Source organism: Neophocaena asiaeorientalis, unplaced genomic scaffold, assembly GCF_003031525.2.
Source record: "Neophocaena asiaeorientalis asiaeorientalis breed wild unplaced genomic scaffold, Neophocaena_asiaeorientalis_V1.1 scaffold396, whole genome shotgun sequence".
NCBI lineage: Eukaryota > Metazoa > Chordata > Mammalia > Artiodactyla > Phocoenidae > Neophocaena > Neophocaena asiaeorientalis.
In genome coordinates this window covers 2,920,368-2,940,634 of record NW_020172455.1, presented here as the reverse complement: position 1 = coordinate 2,940,634, position 20,267 = coordinate 2,920,368, and the positions used below count along the sequence as shown (strand labels likewise).

At 46.6% G+C, this 20,267-nt stretch overlaps 1 protein-coding gene across 1 annotated transcript in view; it reads right to left on the bottom strand.

The window, feature by feature from the left end:
* Window positions 1-4,276: 4,276 nt before the first annotated feature.
* NOL10 (nucleolar protein 10) overlaps window positions 4,277-20,267 on the bottom strand; it is an 87,459-nt gene continuing 71,468 nt past the window's right edge. The window contains exons 20-21 of the mRNA XM_024737735.1: window positions 10,993-11,095; window positions 4,277-5,081 (exon numbers count right to left, since the gene is read on the bottom strand). Coding sequence (XP_024593503.1) covers window positions 4,962-5,081; window positions 10,993-11,095 — 223 coding nt within the window. The 3' untranslated portion in view covers window positions 4,277-4,961. The remainder of the gene's footprint in view (window positions 5,082-10,992; window positions 11,096-20,267) is intronic.

Genomic DNA, 20,267 nt, shown 5'->3' with positions numbered 1-20,267 from the left:
TAATTGGGTGCCCTGTATTTTATCTGGCAACCCTACGGGATACTCCCTCCACTCAAAAGATGGTACCCAATTCCTCTCCCACTGTGAGTGGGCTGTACTTAGTGACTCACTTGTAACAAATCAAAGAAAGGGTAAGTGATGATGTGCCACCCCTGACACCAGGTCATAAAAGGCACAGTGGCTTCTGTCTTGGTCTCTCTTGCTGTCTGGGATCCCTTGCTCTGGGGGAGGGAGGACACTCGAGCAGCCCTATGGAGAGGCCCATGGGGCACGGAACTGAGGCCTTCTGCCCACAGCCATGTGTGTGAGCTTGGAAGAGGGATCCTCTGGGCCCAGTCAAGACTTTAGATGACTGTGGCCTTGGTGGACGTCTTGATTGTATCTTCACGAGAGACCAGGAGTCAGAACCACCCAGCAAAGCTGCTCCTGAATTCCTGATCCACTGAGGCTGTTGGATAACTGTTACGTTAAGCCACTGTTTGGGGGCAATTACACGGCAATGACAACTGCTGTACCTACTAGTGGGTATCACTCCAGTAGCTGTCCCGCCTCTCTGACGTCACCATTTCCTTTCCCTGGCTTACTTCCAGTGGTGTGCAGTCATGCTGGATCTCTCCCGTTTTAAAGAAAACTCTCTCTTGATCTCACATTTTCTGTTCCCCTGTATTCCAAAACTCCTGCCAACTGCTGTCTGTAGTCACTTCTTCTGACTCCTTTTTTCCTCTTCTTTCCTGAACTATTCAATTAGGCCTTTCAGCTCTGTAAAAGCTCTCGTCAAGTGAGAATCATCCCTCTGCTATTCAACCCCAAATCTGATCTTCTGTCCTCATCTAACTTGACTCAACTATTCATTTGATAAATACTTATTAAGTAGCTACTATGTAACCAGGCATTGTACTAGGTGCTGGATATACAGCAGTAAACAAAACAGACCAGAAAAGAAAAGAAAAAACAATCTCCCTAACCTTATGGAAGGCACTTGTGGCGTGGGGTAGAGGATGGGATAAACAAGTAAAGCGCTACGAATATTTCTTGTAAAATGAAACGATGTCTGGGATCAAAACACTTCAAAACAAAGGGCCAATGGACAGGAGTAAAGAGGAAACAGGATGAGCTTCTGTGGTTAATTACTGAAGCTGGATGATGAATGCGTACACGGAAGCTCATTAAACTGTTCTCCACTTTGGTTTGTGTTTGAAATTCTCCATAGTAATAAGTTTGTTTGTTTGTTTTTCTTCTCTTAAAGCACACTGTGGTGGGTATCGGTGCTGGGAGCAGGGGTGGGACAATTCTGTACAGTGTGGTCGTGACCTGAAAGGTGAGACAAACATGCCGTGGGCCGAAGAGAGAGCACTCCAGGCAGAGGAAATGGCAGCTGCGGAGGCCCTGGCTTAAGAGAACACTCTGTGTGTTCCAGAAACAGCAACACATGGTGACGGGGAGTAACTGAAGGGGGTGCAGAGGCCCCGGACCGCACCACGCCGTGGAGGCTCTGAGGACCCGGGTGTTTGCTCTGAGGGCAGCCCCTGCAGGGTTCTGAGGAGAAGGGACCTGATCGGATCTAGTCCGAGTGGAATCTGTCCTCACCCCCAGTCCCACACCAGCTTGGCTGGGGCCCGGCACTGGGGCCGCGGCCTCCTCTCCCCCTCATGCAGCGCCGCCAGCCCAGCCCAAATCCTGCCAACGCACCTTCAAAACAAATCAGGTCCCACCACCGCGTCCGCCCCGTCCAGGCCCGCCCAGGTCACCCAAGGGCCTCAGCGCTTCTGCCCATTCTTCTCGTGGCAGCTGGAGGATAAGTGAGGCAGGTCTTTCATGAGGTGGAAACCCGTACGACTGTCTTAGGAACTTTAATCATTTCAGTGGCAGGCATAATAAGACGTCCATGAATGGCACTTGAACAGCACGTTATAGTATGAGGAACCCATATAGCACGATTCGTTGGGATCGTGGTAGGTATGGTAATAGTACACAGCTGTTCACAGACATTTAAAAGGATATACCTTCCACTGTTCGTCGTTATGGATTAGTTGGGAATTTGTTATCATGGGTACATGTGACTGATGAAACAATTCTGTTTCTTATGACTTTAATTGAAGTATAACATGACACAGAAAAGTGTACAAGTCATGAGAGTAGCTCAGCTCCCAGGTTAAGGACTGGAATCAACCAGGTGCTATAGATGCCCCATCATGTTCCCCCTCAACCACTTTCCCCTCTCTCCAAAAGTAACCACTGCCCCAGCTGCTGGAAGCAACTTTCTTTTAATAGTTGGACCCAAAATAAAAAATATTAGGCATCAGGTCGAGGGTGTTAGAGAACGAAGGGGATCTGGTACAGGCAGGCTTAGAGAAGTCATGACTCGGTAACCGCAGGGTGGTCCTGAGGTAAAACCCACGCCCCCAGCTTTAGGCTGGGCCTCTCCTACTGGCTCAGGAACCCCCTGCCCTGGAGAAGCACGGCCACATCACCGGGCTGCTGAGGAAGCTATCAGAAACACAGGGAAACTATGGAAAATGAAACTCCAAGAAAGAAATGGGGGGATTGTAGCAGGTGCTTCAGGAATCGCCACCCTGAAGAGGTGGGCCTGTTTAGGGGGTCGCTAGGGGAACAGCAGGGCCTGGAGGATGTGCTCTGCAGCTTTCTATCTATCCGGCAAGTTTTTCTCGAATGTCCCTCACAGCTTCAGCTCAGGCCCTCCATCTGCCCTTTCAGGACTCCCCCAGAACAAAAGCTGAGGGGCACCTCGCTCTAGGAAAATCTTGATATTAAAGAATACGTTGAGGGACTTCCCTGGTGGTCCAGTGGTTAAGAATCCACCTTGCAGTGCAGGGGACGTGGGTTCAATCCCTGGCCAGGGAACTAAGATCCCACATGCCACGGAGCAACTAAGCCTGCGTGCCACAACTACGGAGCCCACGCGCTCTGGAGCCTGCACGCCACAACTAGAGAGAAACCCGCACGCCACGACTAAGACCCGACACAGCCAAAAATAAATAAATAAATGAATGAATAAAAAAAAAAGTAAAAAAAAAAAAAATGCTGAGTTCAGAGGGGCGCGTGCGCAGAGGGGAGGGGCGTGGCTGCTGAGCGAGCACGTCATCCAGCACTCCCGGACCCGTGCGAGGTGCGCGTGCACGTACGGGCCGCATTCGCTCCTCACCGAAATGAAGCGTCAGGCCCGCTTACAGGAGGAAACGAGACTCAGAGAAGTTACGGTCAGTGGGTACGGAACTGGTAGCAACAGGCCTGGGACCCCCCCTGGGTCAGGCCGGCCCCGCTGCCAGCGTCCCAAGCGTCCAGAATGGGTCCACACCATCCTCCTGGCCCTGGCGATGCTCCGGACTCAGACAAGCCCTAGCTTCACAGGGCGAATGAGGCCCCTCTGCCAGCTGCAGCACTGCTTCTGGAATCTGGCACACGGTATACTGGCACCCCACGTCACACGGAGGGCCCCAAAGAAGGAAAAGGGGGCCCGGGAAGGCCAGGTGTATGTACAGAAGAGCCTGACTCCAGGAAACAGGTCTGGAGCACAACCCTCAACCCCTGGGGACAAACTCCAGTTGGCAGTGTCCTTTAAGTTCTTCTCAAACTCCCAGCTCCTGAAGACAGCAGCGTGGGAGACAGAAAAGCGAGCCACAGAGAGCTGAAGCCCCGTGCATAGCTTAGGGGACGAGCTGAGAAAGGAAAGTACCAAACAGGTGCGGGACCCTCTGGTATCACAACACAATTTGGGTTGGCTGCCCATGTAACCAGAGTCTCTTTCTGGTGACCGTGTCTGTCACACACACACACACACACACGCAGACACACACGCGCGCGTGCGCGCACGCCTACTCTCTCAGACCACAGAGGTAACAGTGTGACCCATGCCGTTCCCTGCCTGGGGGAGCAGGCCAGTCTGCACAGAAGCGGAGATATAACGGGGAGGGGGTATAGGAAGAGAAGAGGGGAGACCTGAGCAAACAGGAGTCATGTTGAAACAGGAGGGAGAAAAGAAAGGAGGGCAGACGGGCCTGAGTTTGGAAGGCCTGGATCCAGGTGTCCCGAGGCAGCTAAGGCTCGACAGCCTGGCTGTGTTAATTAACGCCTTTGCCTCTTGGCTCACAGCATTTCAAGTTAGATTCCATCATTTACAATCTAAAGAGTCACTATCCCAGTTGTACATAAAGAAATGCATCTCCAAAATCACATCCATACACAAAAAACTAAGGAAACCAAAGTTATTTTTCAAATTAACTCAAGGAATGGGTCTCTCTCCAAGAAGCTGTTCAAATGAAAGCATTTATTTTTATAAACATTTTCTCCAGCCAGTATGTCTCTAATTACACTTAAGAAACAGAATAATAAAAAAAAAAATCTGTATTTAATCTTGTGCCAAGTTAAAAGAATATCCAGTAGCTTCCACTTCTTGTTTTAGACTGTTATTACCATTACTTTATATTCTCTTGGTATAAAAATATATTTAAAAAAATCCCAAACTAACACATAAACAAGCAACACAGCTACCAGCATATCCTTATAAACATAAACACGACCGACGCTCACAAGTCAGGCAAGACAGGAATGGCATCTCGGGGTGGTTGACTCATGGATGGTGGCAGGCAGTGCAAGAAAGTTTCTGGAAGACCGTTAGTCCTGGTTTTCAGCACAAGAGAACCTCTCATGTCACGGTGCACGTTTCACAATATTCAAAACCAACCACCTCGCTTACTTGATTAAAACCGGGGAAAGGGACAATGTGCTCGGGGAGCCCTGGGGGCGCCGCATGGCCAGCGGGCGCAGCCCCGCAGTCTGACCAGAGGCCTGGGACCGGCTGCCAGACGTCGACCCCTGCAGACGCAGCGAGGGTTTCCGCGGGGCTCCGGGAGCGTGCGTCCCCGGCGCAGACAACACCCTCTAACGATGGTCAAGCAGGGGAGGCAAGCTCCTCCAAACCACGTGTGGGATCGGTGCCAGACTCAGTGGCACGGCCGTCCTCGCCTGGGCCTGGACGTCAGGTGACCGGCCGAACGGCGGAGGGTCTTCCTCTCTTGTCGGTGCAGTTTCACCGCCTCCTGCTGCTGCTTCTGCTGTTCCGACTAAAAGAGAAGATTAAATGAGGAGAGAGAAAGAGAAAGGGAAGGCCAACACCCCTTTTCTGTGGCCGTCAGAACGCCAACAGCACAACCACCAACCACTGCCCTGCTCCGGCAGGGACAGCAGGACGAGGGCCAACCTTTACGGTCATTGTGAAACCTGAAACCCTAAACCCCTGGGTAAGAGAACGGCCTTGACACACGGGTCTAAACCACACAGTCTGAGGCTGGCTTTCCAACTCCCCACACAACACGGCCCCTCCCAGGAGAGCCAATTTTAAGAGGACGCTATTGCTTTCAAGATGTCCACGACTTCTCACGTAGAACTGTCTTTCGTTTACAAGCCAGAGACATTCATTAGTTTACTCAGACTGTCTCAAAGACACAAAAGTACTTCTGTGTCCTGAAAGCGTATAATAACCCACCCATGATTAAGCGTTCAGTCTCCAGAGCTGGTTCCAAAGAGTTTTTGGCTATTTCCAGAAAGTCAAACTCCCCTTGAAAGGCAGAGATCTACCATTAAATGCTGATAAAGGCTCGGCAGACACGTCAGTCGCAAGTTCATGGCTGGAACGGGCGCGTGGGTTCTAGGCGGGCTGCTTGAAAGGCACCGTTCTCAGCACCCAGGCGAGAGCCAGACCTCCTCCAAACAGTTTCACTACGTTTAGCAGAAATTCTTAAAAGAGAGGAGTTTCAACGCAGAGTCCGCAATGAAGTAAGGGCTACAGCGTTTTAAAAACACTTCTGGTGGTTTGGGTAATACAAACTCCTCACCATGAAGCTCAAAACAAAAAATCTTAGCCGGTGGGACTGACAGAAGGTAACTGTGAAAGCAGGGCAGGGACAAATTTTTAAAGGTTGAAAAACACTGCCTTATAGATACCTACGTACGCAGCCTGCCTGCCTGTGACCTGTATTTTCCATGCACCTGAAAATACTATTTGTATTTTAGTCTTGAAGAGAAAGTCCCTGTGTTCACTTCCAGCTGGTATCATTCAATATTTTAAAGAGTTGGAAGGTGAGGGAATCGTGAGAAAGGAAAGCAATTTATAAGACCAAAAAGAGATGAATCGCCCCTATTCTAGGAGACCCTTAGAGATTCCAAATAATTATTTAAGTTCTTTTTCTGACTATTACCATTTTTGCAAAGCCTTTTCACAATAAAGCCTACCCTGTGTACTCCTCCCCTTGGCTCTACCTTGGCCCCGTCCCAGGTCGGGGTGCCGTCCGCACCCCACGGGCCCCTCACTGCAGGGGAGGAGCCTCCAGCCACAGGACTTTTTAAAAATAAAAACAGTATGTAGTCTTCTGCTAACTAGAACTTTTCAATAACTTTCCACGGCTCTTAGGATTGAGGTTAAAATTGAACATGACCTACTCACCAGGCCCCACAGGACAACTCTACACGTCTTTCTAGTTACACCCAAAGTCACACTTCCCCTCCCCAAGATGGCTGTTTCGCACGCATAGGCGCCTTCAGATCCCCGAGCGCGCCTGGAACCCTGCCTGCCCCACCCAGGCTCTGACCTGACTCTAAGATCCAGCCTGTCCCTCACTCATCTGCCCCACACTCCATGGTCCAGGCCAGGTCCCTGACACTCACAGCCCCGGGCCTCCCTGGGAGCACGTCCCACATTACAGTGATGTGACTGTGTGTGTATCCCCCTGTATAGCCTGAGGACTGTGGTGGCAAAGACCAAGTCTGTCTTGTTCTGTGTATCCCCAGAATGTGGCACAGAGCAGGTATTTGATACACATTTGTTAACGGAAAAGTCAGAAACCCCGAGGGAAACTGCATACTCCCTAGCAGACCAAATAACGGTGTCATCAAGACCCCTGTGGAGTCAGTGAATTTGTTTTTGCATGTTAAAAAGTATCCCTAGGGCTTCCCTGGTGGCACAGTGGTTAAGAATCCACCTGACAATGCAGGCGACACAGGTTCGAGCCCTGGTCCGGGAAGATCCCACATGCCGCGGAGCAACTAAGCCCGTGCACCACGACTACTGAGCCTGAGCTCTAGAGCCCGCGAGTCACAACTAGTGAGCCTTCATGCCGCAACTACTGAAGCCCGTGCACCTAGAGCCCGGCTCCGCACAACAGGAGAAGCCACCGCGATGAGAAGCCCACACACTGCAACGAGGAGCCCGCACACTGCAACAAAGAGTAGCCCCCAGTCACTGCAACTAGAGAAAGCCCACACGCAGCAACAAAGACCCAACGCAGCCAAAAATAAATAAATATATTTATTTTTTAAAAAAAGTATCCCTAAAAAAAGTGCTTCTTGTCCAAATAACTTTGGGAAAATAAAATAAAGATGAACAAGGTGTTCTGGGTGGGGCTTTTAAGTCAGGTGCTGTTATGCGTCTCTAATACAGACATCAGTAGTAGATTTCCCTTATGTGTCCAGTGGCAAAGCCCCTTTCCACGAAGCCCTGCCCACTGGTTCCCACAAGGCAGGAGCCTAAGCAGGAGCTCGTATGCAAGAGCGATCGTCCTGCAGACAAACCCCTGTCCAGAAAAACCTCTCATCAGCCCCCTTCTGAAAAGAGGCTGTATTTGGAAGACGTCGCCACCATGTGACCCATTTGCTATGACCGAAGAGCCAACTAGCTCACTCCCCTCCTTGTTCCTGTCCCGACTCCCTCCCCTACAGCCACAGCAGCCCCGTCACAGAGACAGGGGAGGATGAACACAAACCCACACCCTCGTACTAGCAGCGGCCCAGGGTCCCTGAGGGACTGCACTACAGGACATTTGAAACAGGATCTGGGACCTAATCCCAGTTTTGCCACCTCACAATTTTAAATAATATTAAAGCATAGGTTTTCTCCCTCAATTTGATTCACATATGAAAATACTGGGAAAACTCGAGATCTTACCTGACTATATTGTACCCCTAGTATAAAACGATCTGTATAAACAAATATACAAACAATTCCCTAAATATTCTTAAGTAAAACTAAGACTTAATAGTTAAAATTCTGTTAGCCAAATGATAAAACAGGCATAAGCCAAACACCAATTGATGCATCCCCGAGAATAGTTTCCAAGCCTCTGCTGGACTCAACCACGAGGCTGTGTTAAGTACTTTTTACTCAGTGTTGCTTTTGTTTTCAGGGGGAAAAACACCCAAGAAAATCAGAACCATCTTATTTTCACTTTACCACGAATTACAACCTGATATTCAACTCAGTACCTTCCAATTAAGGGGAAAAAGTGGGAAAGGAGTGGGCATGCATCCTCCTTGAAGCTCACTCCGTGCCACAGAGGGAGCGCAGGGCCAGGGCAGCCGCGAGCCAGAGGTCCTCCCACAGCTGCCGTGCGCCTGATGCCCCCTCGGCCTCTTGGACTTCAGGGGGAATCGGGAAATGTTTGACGGTACACAGAGAATTTCTAAGAAACTAGGTGCAGGCACAGTTAGTTCATCTGAACACAGAGCCAGTTTTGGCTTATTTAAATGAAAAGCGTAAGAGTGCAAATTTGCTCTAAATGGAGGCAAATTTAACTGAAAAGCTTCTTACACTTATAATAAAGATGTTCTGAGGTGGGGTGGGAGGAGGGGGGACTTGGAGAAAGGTGGTCAAAAGATACAAACTTCCAGTTAGCTAACACTGCTGTATTATATTACACACATGAAAGTGTTAAGACAGGAAATCCTAAGAGTTCCCATCACACGGAAAAAACAACTTTTTTCTTTTTTTCGCTTTTTCTTTTTATTGTATCTAATACACTGGATAATGGATGGTAACTAAGAAAAAAAATGTCCTTATCATTTGCCAAGCCTCCTGATGACACCAAGAGAACTGTCAAAGAATCAGAGATTAATGGGAGAGGATGTGAACAGACATTTCTCCAAAGAAAATATACAAATGGCCAATAAGCACATTAAAAGATGCTCTACCCTCATTAGTCACCAGGAAAATGTAAATCAAAACCATAATGAGATACCACTTCACACCCACTAGGATGGCAACAATAAAAAAGACGAACAGTAACAAGTGTTGGCAAGGAAGGGGATAAAATGCACTGTGGGTGGGAATGTAGAATGGTGCCACCGCTTTGGGAAACAGTCTAGCCGTTCCTCAAAAAGTTAAACAGTTATCATATGGCCCAGCAACTCCATTCCTAGGTATATACCCAAGAGCAATAAAAACATGAGTCCGTGCAGAAACATAGGCCTGAATTTTCACAACAGCATTATTCATAATAACAACAAAAAAAAACCCAACCCAAGTGTCCATCAACAGATTAAAGGATAAGCAAAATGTGGTATATCCACACAATGAAATATCAGTCATAAAAAGGAATGAAGTTCTTACACACGCTACAACATGGATTAATCTTTAAAACATGCTAAGGTGAAAGAAGCTGGTCGCAAAAGAAAACATGTTGTATGATTCTATTTATATACAGTGTCTAGAACAGGCAAATCCCTAGGCAGGGGAGATGTGAGTACGGGGTGATTGCACAAGGGGTTTCCTTCTGGGGCGATGAGGATGTTCCAGATTTAGACAGTGGTAATGAACACCCAACTTGGTGAATATACTAAAACCTCTGAACTGTATGTACACTTTAAAAGGCTGAATTTTATGATATGTGAATTAGAACTCAATTTTAAAAAAGAATCAGAGGAGGCGTCTTTGTCACTCCTTCCCTCTTGGAGACAATGTATATTAAGGAAGATTGACTAAATGAGAAAAAAAATTGACAAATAAAACCATGTAGCAAAAATAGAAATGAAGTTTTCCCTCTCCTGAGAACAAAGAAAAATAAAGGGAACAGTGAACAGGCTAGAGAAGAAACATAACCTGGCTGAAAGAGTTAATCAATCCTAGTTTTATTTTAACTGTTACTAATCTGTAGTGTCTGTAGTTAGATCTGTCCTTCACAAAGCTAACCTGTCACCCCTAATCCTGTGTAATTTACATTCTACACCTGGTATTTGCTCCCCCTGTAATCTCTTGTAGCAAATCACCCCTTGTAGCCGCTTGCACTTCAGAAAGGAGGTCACAGACCGATAACCCAGAGACTAACGGACCCAATTACCGGGCTGCTGGACCCAATTACCTGGTTGCCTGACTCCAGTGGGGACTGTCTTGAAATAATGCAAGAAGAAGAAGAATGTAAGACCTTCACCATTTTGACCCTTATCACGCACTTTGGACTGCGAACTCCCCTATAAGAATCCCTGTAACTCCCCGGGAAGGGGGGGCACAGTTCTTGAGGCGCTAGCCTATTGTGTCTTCCCTTTGCCTGGCAAAGAAAATAAAAAGCCTCTCCACTCCTTATCTTCCAAACCTCTGTATTTGTATTCGGCATCGGTGCGCAGGGAGCCAAGACTTGGCAAGAGCTTCACCCATGAGTTCCTAGCAAATATTTAAAGCAGCTTATTCCTCCTTCAATGGGTACCAGGCATCATCAAAGCCGGCTGAAGAAATGACTGTTATAAGTCAGTTCAGAATAACCTACTACCGACAGAAACTACCTACCCTGGACAAGCTGATCTTACTGCCATGAACACATCAGAACTCACCAGTTCTTGATCTCCTTTAAGTCCACGTGAGCCTGAACTATTCCATTATACCGCAGGAGGTCACGACTTGTGCTTTAGGAGGCCCTATTCAGGTGGTCCAGCCACCCAGAAACCACACGGCAGCTCCTCACCAACAGTACCAAGCCTGGGGTCACTGAGGCCCTGTCTCCCTCAGGACACCAGAAACACGCCAGCTCTGCCGAGGCCAAGCCGTGTGCTTGCGGCCCAGGACAGGTCCTGGCTGCAGGAAAAATGCCTGAAGAGAACACAGCTCCTCAACAGGGGAAAAGCCTGGGAAGGCAGCTCTGAGGTCACACACAACACTACTGGAGGCCTATTTTGCTTCTATAAATTAAAAAAGAACATTAAAAAGCAACTTACCTTCTTTAATGTAAACGTCAATTGTTTGCTGCCAACCGTGGTGTCCGATACACTCAATGTCCCATTTTTCGCTTCGAGTTTCAACCGGTCTTCAAGGGTTTTACTGCAGGAAATTTAAGAGAATGACATATTAATTAGCATTTTGTTTTGATTTACCATTTGAAACAAGTTTTAATTAGAACTGATCACACGAAGAACGATCTTTCACAAATTTGGTAAAGACAGAAAATGGCATTCGTTTAATACAATCATGGAGAGAACTACGGGCACTCAACCGTCATTACTCAGACTCAGCAGATCCCTAGTAGAAACGATGGCTGTCCCAGACACCCACTAATTTAATATTTTAAGTGGGGGTTCCACATATTTCAATGGTTGCTACTTATCTTACTAAATCACATTTCTGAAGCCAAAACGCAAAGAAGCAATATTTCTGAAGCCCGTAATTTACCGTAATAGTCAGGGGCACTTGTGCTGCTAAGGCATTTTATATGTACTCCACGCAGGAGTTAGGTATGGGAGCATCTCGGCAACTCATGCACCTTCTACAAAGGACTCAACACAAAGGAAGCTCTCCAGGTCGAGCCACAGAGAAGTGCTATGAGAATTCTGATTTGTCCCTCACTCGGTCTTAGCTCATGGACCACACTCATCACCCACAGTATGACCAACTTGAAACGTGAATACTCGTTTACACAGAGGGAACAAAAGCAGTTACACTGAGGGTAAATTCTATCTGATCCAGCCCTATTCACTGCTACTTCTCCAGGTGTTTTCCTTTCAATTTCTTACCTGAATTACCCTTTCTGACACAATTTGCCCCAATTTCAATTTCATTTCATTTCTTGATCATGTTTCTAAGGTCTTTTTATAATCTTTGTCACGGTTATGGTTTGCTGTGCCCGGCAACTGATTGCCAGCTACAACAATCAAGACATTAAATTTGAATTTTGTACCAGTTATACAACACTTCATTGAATGTTCTTATAATAATGTATTATTATAAAATCAGATCATTGTTAAGCTGGTTTAGAGGGAAAAAACAGAATTAAGCCTAAAGATAGACATTTTGAGTAAGTTTTTTTTTTTTTTTTGCGGTACGCGGGCCTCTCACTGTGTGGCTTCTCCCGTTGTGGAGCACAGGCTCCGTGGCCGTGGCTCACGGGCCCATCCGCTCTGCGGCACGCGGGATCCTCCCGGACCGGGGCACGAACCCGTGTCCCCTGCATCGGCAGGCGGACTCTCAACCACTGCGCCACCAGGGAAGCCCCTTGAGTAAGTTTTAAAGTTAGCTCTAGCCCTTCTAGAAAAGGCTAAAAGCAACACCCTCATATCCCTGGGATGAAACTAGGAGGGGAGAAGAGAGGGAACAAAAATCAAGAATATGGTTTTCTCTTCTATCGGTTCCTTCCTCAAAAAAAAGTAAATAAACTTCCCTTTCCAATCCTCCTTGCACCAACTTAAAACTGTGCCCCCTTTTTAAAAGTTAATATGAAAAAACTTGGTTGAATTTAAAAGGGGGTGTGTGCACTGTGTGAAAGGGTCTTCTTTTTCCTGAAATACGATCTTCGTAACTAATTACTGAGTAGAACACAGCTCCTAAGTGATCCATTAGACAAAGTGATGCTCCTTTGAAATTCTGAAGCCAATGTTTGACGTTTACACCTTTGAAAGCCCTACCTCTAGTTTATGACTACTAGTTAGTACTAAACATACCTTCTTTACATGATTTGAGACGTAAACGTGGTTAGCATAAAAGTGGCACTGTTTTCTAAGCAATGTTATTAGGAAGCACTTTTAAAGTACTTTTCATCTTCAAGGTTCTTAACAGACTAACTAATTAATCCTTTCAACATCCCTGAGACAGAAGCGCTTATCCTCTATAGATGGCACAAAGGGAGGCACGATGTTCTCTGACTTGCCCCAGGCCACAGAAGGATTCAAGCCTAAAACCAGGACTCCACCTGAAGAATTCCTGGTTTCCAGGCGTGTGTCAGACCATGCCTGATTTATAAAGGTTTGCTCAGGAAATGTATCCACTAAGTATTCTAAATGACAAGCTTCCACATGACAAACTGAATGAGAAATTAAGGTTTGGTTTCGCCGTTTTTTCACTTGAGCAGAACTCAAGGGTGACGCGTAAACTGACTCCGGCACGCCTGTGACTCACGTCAGCTCTGCAAATTCCTCCAACCCTTCATTGCACTTTTGTTCTTTCCTTTCAGAGCTCCAAGTGCTGAGATTTTAAAGGTAACAGGAATCCTGAGTAAGTATGGAGCCACTGAGACAAGGTGGTACACAGAGAACACTAATTTGGGAAGAAAAAGACTTTTGAAGTAAACTGTGGGAAATGACTACTCTTTTCAGGGTGACCTATTTCCTGCAGGTATGGCAGAGAAGCTCTGATCTCCTCTCCGTGTACCTGGCCGGGCACCTGCAGAAACTTGTTCTGCCTCGGCTGCTTGGAGAGCCCTAAGCTATAGGAGGAGCCGTGGTACAGGATCAGACGCAGGGGCCGAGGGCAGAGGCTCCTGCAGTAAAGCAGGCCCCGCTTCCCTCCCTTTAAAGGCAGCGCGAGGAGAGCGGCTGTGAACCACCAGTCCCGAAGCCTGAATTCCCGAAGTGTGAATTTGCTCAGAGGGGATTGAAGACGCAGTCAGGCCCCTGAAAACTGTCTACTGTACCCTTAGAGGAAAAGGCAGAACCCCCCACCCCTGCCCGTCCTGCTCCCGTCCGCCCAGCGCTGGCCGGGCCTCTGTCCTGCTCCTCCTCCTGTCTAGGCTTCGGGTCGTGGGCCTCTGGCTGCTTTGTAACTGACGGTGAAGTTAAGAGGTTTAGGGAGAAAGTACCCCCCTGCCGGTCACAAGACGATCAAAACTCCCCCACATCTGCGGGGACTGCTGAGAAGACAGACATGGGCTGCAGAAGGTGGAAAGTGACAGGAATGACTCAGTATGGGATGGAGAGGGTATGGGGGGAAGAACGTACACAATCAGTGCGGCTGCATTAAAAGAATGAAGAAAAACGGGCATAAACTACGAGGGGAAAAAAATCAAATTAGATATTTATTAGATGGCCCAGGACAGCTGAATGATTTACTTCTTTGAGGCTTTAAAACACACACACACTAGTATCTATTTCCTTAATTAAAGCTAATTAAAAATAATGCTCCTTCACAGAGTTTTTAAATCACTCTGTGAGGAAAGGGAGGTAGGGGAGTGGAAGACATACCTAAAGGCACCTGCTTTAGTACAGCGTTGAGAAGAGTGAAATGAGCTTAACAGAAAGGAATCACCCCACACAGTCTACATCAAAGGGAGTAAGAAGAGAATGGAGAAACAGAAGTAAAACTTAAGTACTTCGTTTTAAATATATAACTTTGACAAATATTTACATACACTGTCAAGGTTACTGGAAACTATTTCAGTGCTTTCAGTTTGCACTCGTGGCTTCAAAGCCTCTATCTCAGCAGATATAAGTTCAAGCAACCACGAGATCGGTTATCTCAACGTGCAGCTCAGTTAAAATTTTTAGAAGATCCCTGATATCCACTGTTGTTGCAAGTGTGGGGAAACAGGCACCCTGGCAAGAGGGCAAAGGGCCCAAAGCCCTTCTGGAGGCCGATCTGGCCAAACTGATCACACACCTCTTTTGGTCCAGCAAATTCCATCACCAGGTAAGGCAGTCTAAAGAAATTCTTGCGCATGTGTATGCATTTATAACTGTGAGAAAGGAAGAGAAAAACAAGAAACAACCTAAACATCCAAAATTAGATAGCATGGCCCATCCAACTTATGACATTTTTTTTTTTTTTTTTTTGCGGTACGCGGGCCTCTCACTGTTGTGGCTTCTCCCGTTGCGGAGCACAGGCTCTGGACGCGCAGGCTCAGCGGCCATGGCTCACGGGCCCAGCCGCTCCACGGCATGTGGGATCTTCCCGGACCGGGGCACGAACCCGTGTCCCCTGCATCGGCAGGCGGACTCCCAACCACTGCGCCACCAGGGAAGCCCTTCATGAAATATTTATGCAGCCATAAGGCAGACCTCCATGTATTTACCATGAAAAAATTTCAAAACTTATTGTTCAGTGAAAAGAGCATGTGAAACAGCAACAAGGTTAGTGCGATCCTTTCATGTCAAAGGCAGAAAAGCTAGAACTGTACACGTGAGTGTGTGCATATACGGGAGTGACTGAAACCTAAGAAGGCGCCCAGAGCAGGACCTCAGGAAGGGAGTGTGGGTAAGAAGAGACTTTCACCTTTCATCCTGTGTTCCCAAGTATTACAATGATAATATGCTGGTGTATTACTGGAGCACATATTACTGGAGTATTAAAAGATTCTCTTTTTTTTAAAGTGAAAGTTTGGAATTAAACTGCTTTCAAAATTAGATTTTAAAAATGTTTATATTAAAAACAAGACTGTGTTCTTTTAGTTCTTATCCACAGTCAGTGAAGAAAATTAGCTGAAGAGTAAAAACTGGCCATAGTTATTTAAAGTGGGTAAGTTTGCAGACATGATAAGCGGCTCACCAAGAGCTACTAAAGTAGCTGGTGAAGAAGATGAGGTCGTCAAAGGCAAACAATGTCTTAAAGATCTTTGAATTTCCAGGACCTACCAGAGGGTAGGTGCTTCAAAGAATGCTTTCATGAATTGCGCTGAAAGGGCCACCTAGCGTGTAGTATTTATTACCCAAGAAGAGGAGCTACCCTCAACTACTGAAATTTAGAGAGTTATCCCAAGGACTCTTTCTCTGGGGTTTACCAACAGACACCTCCAATATTTACATCACGCACTGCAGACCAAGGCTGCCCCAGGTAACTGAAGAGCTGATGTGCCCAGATTCCTGACGGCGGCCAGCCGGCGTGAACTCCCCATCTTTCTACCCAGAAACACAATCACCTCCACCCATCCTGACTTCTCTCCCTCGTCTCTGAAGATGTACTGGTGCTCCTGGCCCCATTCGCTCCGGACTGCGCACCTAATTCAGCTCTGCCAATTCAGGCCAGTCTCTCATTTCTTCACTCTCCCCTTCCTCTCCGCGTACTGATCAGCCACATCTCTCAAGCCTAAAAGCCCTTTCCTATCAAGTTACTGGCTCTGAATACCTTCCTTTCACTGCCAATGTCTTGAGAGAACCATCTATGCTAATTGTTCACAATATTCTTTCATCTCCCATTCATTCATCAATCCTGAGAAATTCATCGCAATAAGACACTCTTCCTATGGCCTTTTCCAACCTCCATTCCGGGGCCTCCTGTGCTCCGCCTGACATTCGAGCCACACCCCTCTTGGTGAAGTCTCTCCATGCTTGGCTCTTTCGTTTTCCTCCCGCCTCTCGGGCAGCTCCTTAGTAATGTTTACTGCCCACATTCTCCTTTACCAGCCCTCTAAATCAGAATTCTCAGCCCCAGCCTAGCGATATATTCCCAACACCTCTAAAATCATATGTGTTACTTTGCATGCACTTGTATGCTGTCAGAGAGGTGTACGGTTTTCATCACAGACACAAGAAAAATACTTGCTCCCAAGGGCTCCACTCTTAGCCCTCATCTCCCTCTACATAATGGTGGGAAGTCTTTTTTATGCCACAGTTTCAGTCCCACAATGAAGCTGGTATCTCTTACACCAATGTCTCTGGCCCACCTCCTACATTGCCATTTGTCAGCTGGACATTACCAAGAAGACATTTGGGTCTTGCAGACTTAATGTGCTGAACACCCGGCTCAATACTTTAGCCTTAAATTTGTTTTTCATTCTGTATCCCTTATCTCGGTGGCAACATTGCTAGACATTTCAACGTCACCCCTGACTCCTGTGACATTAAATTAGTGACCAAACAGTGCTGTAGTGTGTCTTATTCTTAGACGTACTTATGAATACTCAGGCTCCTCTCCACCCCACACTTCAGGCTTTCGTCACTTCCCGCCAGGACTGCTGTGCAGTGTGTGAGCTGACCTCACAGGCCCAGTTTCTCCCTGCATTCTCTCTAAAACTGCGGTATTTCATAACAGTCTCTGGGAAATAGGGACTTTTTCGCTTATGTTTTTATTTTCTACAACAAACATGTACTGCTTTTACTGTGTAAGTATTTCCATCGTTGGGAGAAGGGGCTGAGCAGATCTGATCACGTTCATCTTAGCCCAAACCCTTCCCTGGCCCGCCAGGACCTGGGTCGGGGCCTAACACGCATCTCCGGCTCACCAGCTGTGCCCTTGCCACTCACTCTGCGCTCTCGCTGCACAACGAGAGCGCTTCCCTCACTTCCACACAGCAGTCCTCCCTCCACGCCGCTCCCTCGGCCTAGAATGCCAGCTTTCCCAACCTGCTTTCCGTGCTCATCTTTTTCTTTCAAGAGACCAGTTTTAATAGGACCTCTAATAAAGACGCCCTCAAATCTCTAAAAACTGACCCTCTTTCTTCCTTGTACACGTTCCCCAGGCCCCTGAACAGCTCACAGTGTCAGCGAGAGTGGGAAGGCAGCGGGCATGTGAGCTGTGCTTTTCCTTTCCAGCCCCCGGGCCTAGAACAGCACTTTGCTCACATGAGGCACCCGATGACTGACTGACTGATGAATGGGTGGGTGGGGAGGCTGACAGGTGGATGAGCAGACACACAAACGAAGTGCAGCGTACTGGAAGGCATATGAAAAGGTGCTGACAGACATGTGCATTTACCTAAAGCCTTGTTACTACGTCAAGCAGAGGACTCACTCAAGCACCCGGTCAGGATTCACTCTTCACTTTTCCCTTTATAGAAATGGTTTTAAGGTTGGGCAAGTCCAAGTGAACTTTTAAACATAATACACTTGCTTCTGATGTTGTGTTTTGTTGGTCGCCTTGTGGTAACTCACAGAATAAACATAAGGAATCACTATAGCTGTCTGAAGGATAAATGGTTCAATGCTTCATTAAATAACATTAAAATATTACAAGTTCAGAATTTGCCAGAATAATCCGGTCAAGACCAGAGTTCAGTAAGCAGTATGTGCCCAAACGCCAGCCAACTGCAGGCTGTTCATACCAAAGGGTCATTACTTTAAGCAACTGGATTTGGCTTTTAAGCTTGTGTAAGTATCGTCACTCACATAGCTCCTCTTCTCAAAACAATTGTTTAACTTCCTGACGTTTAACTTAGTAAGAACGTTTAACTGCAGGGCATTAACTTAGCTATTATTTATCATTAAATACTAAATTTTCATCCCTTTTGTTTTTTACATTAATATCCTACTACGACCCACAGGCAAAGCAAGAATGTCAGTGAGTTTAGTCATGTCTCCCACCCCCAAATTGTGGCTTCCTGTTACCATGGTTACCCTGAAAACAACTGCTCCCAGATTTTCCTGGGTTTCAGGTAAATGAGTTCTTTTTCAGCAGATCTTGAAAGGGTAAACTTCCAGAGTTGCCTGACATGTAGGAAAGGCACAGAAGATTCACACTCTCACAAGGATTTATCAAGTGCCTACTCGGGTCTAGGTACTGATCCAGGAGCTAGGGGTAAATAATGCAAGACAAAAACAGCAGATAACCTAAAAAGAAATTCACTCCACGGAATCAGAATACTGAAAACAAGCAGTCTTCCCTCTGCTTCTGAGTAGGACTCCAAATAAAAATCTACGCGTGACGGCTACGTAAAAAGCGAGGTTGCACACATTGCTGTTGGAAGGTAAAATGAAGAAGCCTCTTTGGAAAGCAGTGCGGCAGTTTCTCAGGTTAAACACAACGTTACCAAGGGACCAACAATCCCACTCCTAGGTACGCAGCCGGGAGAAATGAAAACATATGTCCATGCAAACACATACACAAATGTTCACAGTACCATTATCTGTGATAGGCAAAAACTGGAAACAACATAAATATCCTTCAACTGATAAATGGATAAATAAAATGTGGTATATCCATACCCTGGAATATTATTTGGCAATAAAAACTAATGAAGTACTGACACATACTACAACATGGATGAACATGTAAAACATTATGCCAAGTAAAAGCAGTTGGACAAAACACCACATACTATATGATTCCATTTGTATGAAATGTCAGGGACTTCCCTGGTGGTCCAGTGGTTAAGAGTCTGCCTTCCAATGCAGGGGACGTGGGTTCGATCCCCGGTCGGGGAACTAAGATCCCACATGCCGCGGGGCAACTAAGCCTGTGCGCCACAACTACTGAGCCCCCATGCTCTGGAGCCCATGCACCTCGACTGGAGAGAAGCCCGCATGCCCCAAATAAGACCAGACGCAGCCAAATAATAAATAAACAAACATTAAGGGAAAAAAGAAATGTCAGAATAGGCAAATCTATAGAGATAGAGAATAGATTAGTGGATGCCCAGGGATGGGACGGGGTAAATGGGGGTGAATACCAACGGGGTAAGGAATTTTGTTTGGGGGTAATGAAAATGCTTTAAAACTGACTGCGGTGGTGGTCGCAGAGCCCTGTGAATAGGCTAAAAACCAACGACTTACATACTTTAAGTACGTGACCTGTATGTTATACAAACTACATTTCAAGAAAGTTGTTATGAAAAAAAAAAGTGAGGTTGGTAGGTAAAGAAAATGTCTTCAAAAGGTATTAAGCCTATTACTAGATTCTTTGTCTACCAACGTCTCTTTTGTTAGTCAGAACCAGAATTTCTAGGTGCTCCTGGATCTAGGTTGAAGGGTTTGATCATCATTTGGCTTCCCAGATATTTGTGAGAAACTGCTGAAATAAAGATGAACAGGCACATCTCCATTCCAGAAACAAGTCAGCCTGTCTATCAATATCCTCCCCACCTTTTCCCCCTTCTTCCGCCTGAAAAACCACATTTTTCAAACGGGAAGGTGGGGGCTAGAGAAGTACAGGGTGCAGAGCTGGTACCGCCCCTGACCTAATGCCTCACCTGTCTTGCTCGGGCCCTCCTCCTCCCCACCTTTCCTTGGCTCCCCAGGCCTTTAGGCTCTTCTTACAAGGTCATCTACTCTGACTGGCTATCGATCCAAGTCCTGTACATCAATACTCAGCCTAGAAATTCTCAAAGCAGAGACTTGGGTGACTTAGAGCTCATACACGTTTTGGGCTTACATACCCAGCTAGTTCCTTACTTAGACACTTGACAACTGAAACTGTTCAAATAATACCATTTCTTTTAAGGTTGATTTTTTAATTGTGGTAAAATATATATAACATAAAAATCACCATGTTAACCATTTTTCAGTGAACAGTTCAGTGGATATTCACACCATTGTGCAACCATTACCACTGTCCATTTCTAGAACTTTCTTATCATTCT